Here is a 10,000-nt window from a genome sequence, read left to right as displayed (position 1 = left end):
TGTTCTAACAGGGCTTTTCTGAAGCACGGTAGGTAAAGCCACTCTCTAGTGGATATGAATAGCTTCGTTCCAAAATGCTATATCCAGCAATTTTTCACATTTTTGTTTTTTTCATTCAGAAATGAATGCTTATGGTTAGAATCATGTGTGTGTAAAATATTACTTTTCTCAGATTTTTAATTAATAGATGATAGAAGTGTGTTAAAATTGTTTTGTTTTTTTCTGGCGAAGTGCTATATTTCCATTGTTTAGCTGGAATGGAATGTTCGTATAGTCCCAGTCGGTTTTAGATAGAACGTCGAGGACCCGCCCGCCTGTGGGGAAAACAACATGCGGTTACCTAGGTTACCCCATTGGGCTCACCGCAAAAACTTGACCTTTAGTAAGCGGTCAACGGTTCTGAAAACTATTTACGTGTTTCTAAGTAGTGAGAACGCTAGGGAGCAGGCAGTGTTGAAAATTAATCTTTAGACTTGTTGTACTTTTATTAATTGTAGTTATGTAATTGACTAAAACAGGCAGACAACAAGAAAATTGTGTTTGACAAAGGTCAAGTTTTTTTTGCTCGATGTGAGTGTGTGCTAGCTAGCTACCAACTAGAACATTAAGCTAGCCAAGACCAACAACACAAACAAACGGACTATACAGCTACAAGTAGTGAGTGGAGTTATAAACAGACTGTACTAAACATGTTAAATGTCTTACCTGTGATTAAATGTTTTCTGCACACATATCTACGTGTAGCCTGCTTGGACAATGGATCCCCCATGTGTCCCAATCTCCCATGTTGAATAGCCTGAAGTCACAGGGCACTTCTCACGGGCTCTATTTCCCCATGTGTCCCAATCTCCCATGTTGAAAAGCCTGAAGTCACAGGGCACTTCTCACAGGCTCTATTTCCCCATGTGTCCCAATCTCCCATGTTGAATAGCCTGAAGCCACAGGGCACTTCCCACAGGCTCTATTTCCCCATGTGTCCCAATCTCCCATGTTGAATAGCCTGAAGTCACAGGGCACTTCTCACGGGCTCTATTTCCCCATGTGTCCCAATCTCCCATGTTGAAAAGCCTGAAGTCACAGGGCACTTCTCACAGGCTCTATTTCCCCATGTGTCCCAATCTCCCATGTTGAAAAGCCTGAAGTCACAGGGCACTTCTCACAGACTCTATTTCCCCATGTGTCCCAATCTCCCATGTTGAAAAGCCTGAAGTCACAGGGCACTTCTCACAGGCTCTATTTCCCCATGTGTCCCAATCTCCCATGTTGAATAGCCTGAAATAACAGGGCAGTTCTCACGGGCTCTATTTCCCCATGTGTCCCAATCTCCCATGTTGAATAGCCTGAAGTCACAGGGCAGTTCTCACAGGCTCTATTTCCCCATGTGTCCCAATCTCCCATGTTGAATAGCCTGAAGTCACAGGGCACTTCCCACAGGCTCTATTTCCCCATGTGTCCCAATCTCCCATGTTGAATAGCCTGAAGTCACAGGGCACTTCCCACAGGCTCTATTTCCCCATGTGTCCCAATCTCCCATGTTGAATAGCCTGAAGTCACAGGGCACTTCCCACAGGCTCTATTTCCCGATGTGTCACAATCTCCCATGTTGAATAGCCTGAAGTCACAGGGCACTTCCCACAGGCTCTATTTCCCCATGTGTCCCAATCTCCCATGTTGAATAGCCTAAAGTCACAGGGCACTTCTCACAGGCTCTATTTCCCCATGTGTCCCAATCTCCCATGTTGAAAAGCCTGAAGCCACAGGGCACTTCTCACAGATTCTATTTCCCTATGTGGGTCAATTGCGAACCGTAGGTCAGGATTTTTGACCTGGTTACATTGAACAACACAGCAGCTTTTCGGCATGTTTTGTTATTTCTGTATAACAAAAAACCAAATCGACAACGAAGTTGGCTCTTTTACAATGGGGGTCAATGTTCGAGGGGCATTCCTTATTATTAAGTGAATATCAACTCTGACTATCCTGTACATTTGACTGTGATATGTGGTGGTCTCACCTACCGATCTTAAGATGAATGAACTAACTGTAAGTTGCTCTGGATAAAAGCATCAGCTAAATGACTAAAATGTCAATTCGTAATGATTCATTATAATTCTTCTTTTTTTTTTTTAAATTGATGTCACAAATGCATCATTTTATACAGTTCTTTATTAAAAATGTAGTTTTTTTGTCACATTTGACTGTGTAAAACCTAGCAGTACTATTTTTTTATCTGAGAGTGAGGCGGATATACTGTAGAGTTTCGAGAAAAAAAAACATGATTATTTGTCTCTCTGAAATTAAAGTGACAAAACATCAAACAAATACTTATCTGTCATTGAACAACCCCGTGCCATAATTAGGTAGTGAAAAAACACGGCAACCTATTTCATAAATTCTTTAAACAATAAAAGAATAACATTTCTGATAATGGATATATATCATTTTGGAATGAAACTTTTCATATGTTGTAGCTTGGTAAAAATCCACTGTAAAAGCAACTTACATGTTTCACTCTGCTGGCGTTTTTGATTAGCATTGACTACCTTAAGATAATGACACAACGGCCTTAGAATATATTGTGGATTCCCACAGTGTATACAACACGCACCAGGCAGACACACTCACCACCAGAAAAATATCTATTAAGAACAGCATAAATATTCTGAGTGAGGAATGTCTCATTCTGCCAAAGAGGTCCCAGAATAAAGAGGTTGAATACAGGATGGATAATTACTTTCTTGGTAAGAACGGACATTAAGCAATTTGTTAATATTCCACTTTTCAGAGAGCTTAGTTCATGTATTAGATGGTGAATTAATAATACAATTATGGAAATATTAGAAGTATTATGAAGTCAGCCAAGTTAGTTAGAGTCACTAGACCTACAACAGCCCAGTACCTAACAGAGGAGGACAGGTCAGTACCTAACAGAGGAGGACAGGTCAGTACCTAACAGAAGAGGACAGCCCAGTACCTAACAGAAGAGGACAGCCCAGTACCTAACAGAGGAGGACAGCCCAGTACCTAACAGAAGAGGACAGCCCAGTACCTAACAGAGGAGGACAGGTCAGTACCTAACAGAGGAGGACAGCCCAGTACCTAACAGAGGAGGACAGGTCAGTACCTAACAGAGGAGGACAGGTCAGTACCTAACAGAGGAGGACAGGTCAGTACCTAACAGAGGAGGACAGGCCAGTACCTAACAGGAAGACAGGCCAGTATCTAACAGGAGGACAGGCCAGTACCTAACAGATGGGGACAGGACAGGTATCGATTCACCGTCAGAGTCTGAGAAGAATCATCAGAAAATATATGTATAAAGAATTGGGCCAATGGTAGGATTTGATGTACGTACTCTACTTCCTTTATTTTGATACAAATCACTTATTTGATACAAACCACCTGTTCATCCAAATTTTACAGGCACAAATCTTAGACCGGGATTCAAAGAATGGCATATTAAAGCACAGTAACAGACTATTATGGGTAATTTATGCTTGCGCAGCGTTTACCACGAAAGCGATCTCTGCGAATGTTGGGGGAAATAGCCTTTAAAATATGTATTGTCAGCAGCATAGTGCCCTGCGCAATAGCAGATTGGATTGAATGCTGGCCTTATTCTTTGATCAAGATCAACTGACAATATGTATATTATCTTAGTAAGTAAGGATACAGTCCCGGCCAGGGAACAGAATTTTGTGACGCACCATTTCTCCCATAATGCACCCCACCGACCATATATCCACTGCAGGTACAGAGACAAAGAGTGAGAGATAAGTCAGAGGTTAGCATTAGAAAAGAAAACCGTAGGCTCTTTCTCAGTTCCTCTTTCCCAGCATCCTTTCTCCTCGCCTCTTTATCAAAACGTATTAGATGTGAAGATCCAAGGTCCCTCCCCTCTGAACCCTCTCCTCGGAACCCTCCCCTAGGTCCCTCCCCTCGGAACCCTCCCCTAGGTCCCTCCCCTCGGAACCCTCCCCTAGGTCCCTCCCCTAGGTCCCTCCCCTCGAAATCCTCCCCTAGGTCCCTCCCCTCGGAACCCTCCCCTAGGTCCCTCCCCTCGGAACCCTCCCCTAGGTCCCTCCCCTAGGTACCTCCCCTCGAAATCCTGCCCTAGGTCCCTCCCCTCGGAACCCTCCCCTAGGTCCCTCCCCACGGAATCCTCCCCTAGGTCCCTCCCCTCCGAACCCTCCCCTAGGTCCCTCCCCTCGGAACCCTCCCCTAGGTCCCCACGGAATCCTCCCCTAGGTCCCTCCCCTCGGAACCCTCCCCAAGGTCCCTCCCCTCGGATCCCTCCCACGGAATCCTCCCCTAGATCCCTCCCCACGGAATCCTCCCCTAGGTCCCTCGCCTCTGAACCCTCCCTTAGGTCGCCCCCTCAGAACCCTACGCTAGGTCCCTCCCCTCGGAACCCTCAAGTTCTCCTCCAATGCGTTTTGAGAAGGTGGCAAGGATAGGATACATCAAATATGTGAGAAATCAAGGAAAGAGGAATTGAGAAAGAGATGTTGTTGACAGAGAGCGTGGGAAACAGAGAGTGATTTGAAAGAGGCGGTTGGTTATTCAGACTATGATTAGTCAGAGACGTAGCACGCAGACAAATTACTATTCCATTAATGAAGAGAGAGAGAGAAGAAGAAGCCAGTCTCCTGGGGCTTGGCTGGTGGCAGGAAATCCATGGCCTCACCTCCCGGCCTCTCACCCTACAGGCCTCTCTCTGTCTAGTAGTGTATTCATGAGCGTAGAGCCACGGTTACCCACTCACCACTGCTTGTGGTTTATTTCAGCATGTATTTACTCCATGATGTGGAGAGGCTGTCAGAGGCCCCTGCTGTCTACAGACCACTGACTGTAGACCTATTCTGACTTAGGGTCATAAAGGAGAGGTTACACTACCACACCTGAGGAGTCCGTGGGTTAGTTAAAGTATTAGAACACATCTTACAGTATTAGAACACATCTTACAGTATTAGAACACATCTAAAAGTATTAGAACACATTTTAAAGTATTAGAACAAATCTTACAGTATTAGAACACATCTTAAAGTATTAGAACACATCCCAGCAGTAGCATGTTACAGTGTCAGAACACCAGAACCTCCTCTAGAACCTTTCTTACCGTTCTCTTTGTACCCCATGCCCAGGATGACCTCTGGGGCTCTGTAGTACCGCGTCACCACGTACGGAGTCATCATGAAGCTGGTGCCTGCAGTCCTAGCCAAGCCAAAGTCCAGGATCTTCAGAGTACAATCAGATTTCACCACTATATTGCTAGGTTTCAGGTCCTTTGGGGAAAGCAACAACAAGAGATGAGGGTTACTGAGGTAAAACTTTAATAGGTGGTGCTAGCTACTATAGTATGTTTAAATGTCCACAGATGGCATATCCCAGCAGGCAGAAGCAGTTGCAATGATGCCATTTCCATCAGCTTTGCCCACTGGGTTATAAGCAGTGTAATGTTCAGCATGATTAAAGTCCTGTTTCATATGTGAAAAAGGACATAGAAAAATAATTACATTCATTTTTCTCCACAATTTGATATTGTGACATCCAATTGGTAGTTACAGTCTTGTCCCATCGCTGCAACTCCCCTACGGACTCGGGAGAGGCGAAGGTTGAGAGCCATGCGTCCTCAGAAACACAACCCTGCCAAGACACACTGCTTCTTGACACACTGCTCGCTTAACCCGGAAGCCAACCACACACACACAGAGAGGCCATCTCACCCTGTGAATGATGCCTGCGGAGTGCAGGTGTTTGATGCCACACACACACACACACACACACACACACACACACACACACACACACACACACACACACACACACACACACACACACACACACACACACACACACACACACACACACACACACAGAGAGAGAGAGAGAGAGAGGCCATCTCACCCTGTGAATGATGCCCGCGGAGTGCAGGTGTTTGATTCCACACAGCATCTGGTAGAGCAGGTAAGACATTCTCTCATGGTCCAGCTCCATCTGGATCACCTGGCACAGGTTGGCATCCATCAGCTCCATGCACAGGTACCTGACAGAGTGACACTGTTAGTATGAAGAGACGTGGGGTACCGTGGTGATGGATCTACTTCGGGCCAGACAGATCTAAAAGTTAGTGCTCCAAAACAGATAGACATGTTTTCACAACTAGTAGTAAACACCCTGAGTTGGCATTTGAATATGGCGGGAAAGTAGTGAAATAATATCCAGAATGAAGAAGAGAAGAGAAATAAGCCTACACGAACTTTAAACCCAAGAGGCTCTAGTTTAATCTATCATTCTGCCTCTCACTCCTTTCTCTTCTACTCCTCCGTCTCATCTCTTCTCAACACAATGGACACCACTGTGCAGTGCCAGAGCATCAATGGGATTCTACATGGTCTTTGTATGAAGGCCGGGACTGCGAATACAGAGTTCCCTTCTGGAAACCTTTTTCTCAAAGATAAGCATCTGGATCACTTTTCTGCACAAGTGTGTCTTTACTCAGCCTCTTATTTAATTGACCCTTTATATAACTAGACAAGTCAGTTAAGAACAAATTCTTCTTTACAATGACGGCCTACCTCCCCCCCCTAACTCAGATGACACTGGGCCAATTGTGCCCCACCACTATTGGTGGTCCCGATCACGGCCAGTTGTGACACAGTCTGGGAACGAACCAGGATCTGTCCTGATGCCTCTAGCACTGCAATGCGGTGCCTTAGACCGCTGTGCCACTCACTCGGGAGACCCTTCTGAACCATGGTGATGTAGCCTGTGTCTCTGCCTCATATTTCTGAACAGCTAAAATAAAAACATTCAAGGCCATTATGAAGGCTAGAACCTTCTCTGTCTGTTGTAATGGATATTGCAGTGGCACAAGCAGAATGCAGGCCCTTACACGTTGCATTGGAGCAAAAACAATCATCTTTTTTTTGTGATGATGTAGGCTAATCTTTACAGTTGCCAGAGTTGCTGAAAAATAACACTACTACTTTGACTGTCTGCCTCCTGCTTAGCCAACGTTTGCAATGCTAATTTAAAAAGGTCATTAAATCGCTAATTAGGCTACGTTGCGTGTCTGTCTTGCTTGTGTTTGATATGCTGCCTAGATACTTGTGCGTAACTTCTCATTGAGTTTTGCATTGGGAGTTCGTACGAACATGTTGATCAGTTCTTCTGTGTACAACATGAAGTTCGTAGGCTACACCAGACAATGGCGTTCATTGGTGAACAAGGAGGGGGCAGCAGCTACATTAAAACAATCTGACAGCACAAACAACCTGTATATTTAGACACGAAAAATCCGGTTTCCGGAAAATCCAGAACCGCAGCCACTCCATTGATTGATTCATGGCCGTCATCGTGTTCGTTACCATATTTTAAAAAATCTCATCTCAATGTCCTGGTGTGACCGGTGTGAAATGGCTAGCTGGTTAGCGTTGCGCGCTTGTAGCGTTTCAAACGGTGTCGTCACTCGCTCGGAGACCTTGAAGTAGTTGTTTCCCTTCTTCTGAGCTTCAAGCTTTTGTGATGCGATCGGTAACGATGCTTCTTGGGAGGCAGTTGCTGATGTGTTCAGAGGGTGCCCCTGGTTCAAGCCCAGCTCGGGGTAAGGAGAGGGACGGAAGCAACAGTGTTCCACTGACACACTCAATTGATGGAACTGGAAAGTCTATTTGCCCACTTTACAGTATATATATATATATATATATATATAAGCAAATATATATATATAAACAAATGATTTTGTTTTTGCAACAAATTTCATGTAATTACCTAGAACTCTACATGTATTCATACATTTCAGATTCATAAAATCTATTTGCACATTTTTCAGATTTGAATTACCTACCAGACTAATAGACGGGGATATAGTGAAGATAAACTGCTTCAGACGAGCATGGTGCAATCCATTTACTGCAGTATCAGCAGTCTACAAATTCATTCATCGGTCAGTACAAAGAGAGACAGAACCCGAAGGCTTCACATTACACTTCTCTACCACCTTCACAGACTTCAGTCTCACTGCTTCTTTCATCTTCATTCATCGGTCAGTACAAAGAGAGACAGAACCCGAAGGCTTCACATTACACTTCTCTACCACCTTCACAGACTTCAGTCTCACTGCTTCTTTCATCTTCATTCATCGGTCAGTACAAAGAGAGACAGAACCCGAAGGCTTCACATTACACTTCACTACCACCTTCACAGACTTCAGTCTCACTGCTTCTTTTCTCCAAACCGAATAAGTCTTGAAGGTACGTAACACTTGTGCTTTCCTGTTGTTAAATCAGAGTAATAAGTCACATTCAAAAGTCAGATTAAATGAAAATATAGGTTTTCCCAGCATTCTCTCGGAGTGATCTCACAATTGTTCATTTTTTCCTCTGAAAGTTTATTGGCACTTACACATCCTGGAAGTCTTCTAGTGATTTCTGTGGTGTGAAAACATTTAATAAACTGATGATCTGAAAGAGAGGGACAAACAGAGAGAGTCTCAGGTTAACGTTCCAGTCTAGGTACAATAAGCTACAACTTAAACAGCTATTTACAGTTCAAATTCTTATGTCTTCGGCCATATTTGTTTTTTATATATATATATAGCTTCATAATGATGCAGCGCCACACTGCAGTGACTGGGAGGTTCAAGTAAAAAAGGGAATTCCTATGGACAAAATCAAAATAAAAACAAAGGCCAAAAATCCTGACCGGTTGCATCACTTCCTGGTACGGAAAATTGCTCGGCCTCCGACCGCAAGGCACTAAAAAGGGTAGTGCGTACGCCCCAGTACATCACTGGGGCTAAGCTGCCTGCCATCCAAGACCTCTACACCAGGCAGTGTCAGAGAAAGGCCCTAAAAAATTGTCAAAGACCTCAGCCACCCCAGTCATAGACTGTTCTCTCTACTACTGCATGGCAAGCGGTACCCGGAGTGCCAAGTCTAGGACAAAAAGTATTCTCAACAGTTTTTACCCACAAGCCATTAGACTCCTGAACAGGTAACCAAATAGATTGTGTGCCATCCCAACCCCTCTTTTACACTGCTGCTACTCTCTGTTTATCATATATGCATAGTCACTTTAACTGTACATCCATGTACATACTACCTCAATTGGGCCGACCAACCAGGGCCCGGTTAGCACATTGGCTAACCGGGCCATCTGCATTGTGTTCCGCCACCCACCACCCACCACCCTCTCTTTTACGCTACTGCTACTCTCTGTTTATCATATATGCATAGTCACTTTAACTGTACATCCATGTACATACTACCTCAATTGGGCCGACCAACCAGGGTCTGGTTAGCACATTGGCTAACCGGGCTATCTGCATTGTGTTCCGCCACCCACCACCCACCACCCTCTCTTTTACGCTACTGCTACTATATGCATAGTCACTTTAACCATATCTACATGTACATACTACCTCAATCAGCCTGACTAACCGGTATCTGTATGTAGCCTCGCTACTTTTATAGCCTCACTACTGTTTATAGCCTCGCTACTGTATATAGCCTCGCTACTGTATATAGCCTCACTACTGTATATAGCCTCACTACTGTATATAGCCTCGCTACTGTTATAGCCTCACTACTGTATATAGCCTCACTACTGTATATAGCCTCACTACTGTATATAGCCTCGCTACTGTATATAGCCTCGCTACTGTTATAGCTTCGCTACTGTATATAGCCTCGCTACTGTATATAGCCTCGCTACTGTATATAGCCTCGCTACTGTATATAGCCTCGCTACTGTATATAGCCTCACTACTGTATATAGCCTCACTACTGTATATAGCCTCGCTACTGTTATAGCCTCACTACTGTATATAGCCTCACTACTGTATATAGTCTCACTACTGTATATAGCCTCGCTACTGTATATAGCCTCACTACTGTATATAGCCTCGCTACTGTATATAGCCTCACTACTGTTATAGCCTCACTACTGTATATAGTCTCACTACTGTATATAGCCTCACTACTGTATATAGCCTCAC

At 44.3% G+C, this 10,000-nt stretch overlaps 1 protein-coding gene across 11 annotated transcripts in view; it reads right to left on the bottom strand.

The window, feature by feature from the left end:
• The window catches only part of mapk10 (mitogen-activated protein kinase 10), a 114,398-nt gene that overhangs the window by 33,431 nt on the left and 70,967 nt on the right, over positions 1-10,000 (bottom strand). For 9 of the 11 annotated variants that reach the window (XM_036936823.1, XM_036936824.1, XM_036936827.1 and 6 more), the window contains exons 5-8: positions 8,407-8,465; positions 5,908-6,046; positions 5,120-5,285; positions 3,674-3,745 (exon numbers count right to left, since the gene is read on the bottom strand). In XM_036936823.1, the coding sequence (XP_036792718.1) occupies positions 3,674-3,745; positions 5,120-5,285; positions 5,908-6,046; positions 8,407-8,465 (436 nt within the window). The remainder of the gene's footprint in view (positions 1-3,673; positions 3,746-5,119; positions 5,286-5,907; positions 6,047-8,406; positions 8,466-10,000) is intronic. The other 2 variants (XM_036936821.1, XM_036936819.1) reach the window with 1 other exon arrangement.

The sequence above is a fragment of the Oncorhynchus mykiss genome, chromosome 12 (assembly GCF_013265735.2).
Source record: "Oncorhynchus mykiss isolate Arlee chromosome 12, USDA_OmykA_1.1, whole genome shotgun sequence".
NCBI classification, from domain to species: domain Eukaryota; kingdom Metazoa; phylum Chordata; class Actinopteri; order Salmoniformes; family Salmonidae; genus Oncorhynchus; species Oncorhynchus mykiss.
Note: the sequence above shows the minus strand (reverse complement) of the source record. Positions and strands in the feature narration are given on the sequence as shown.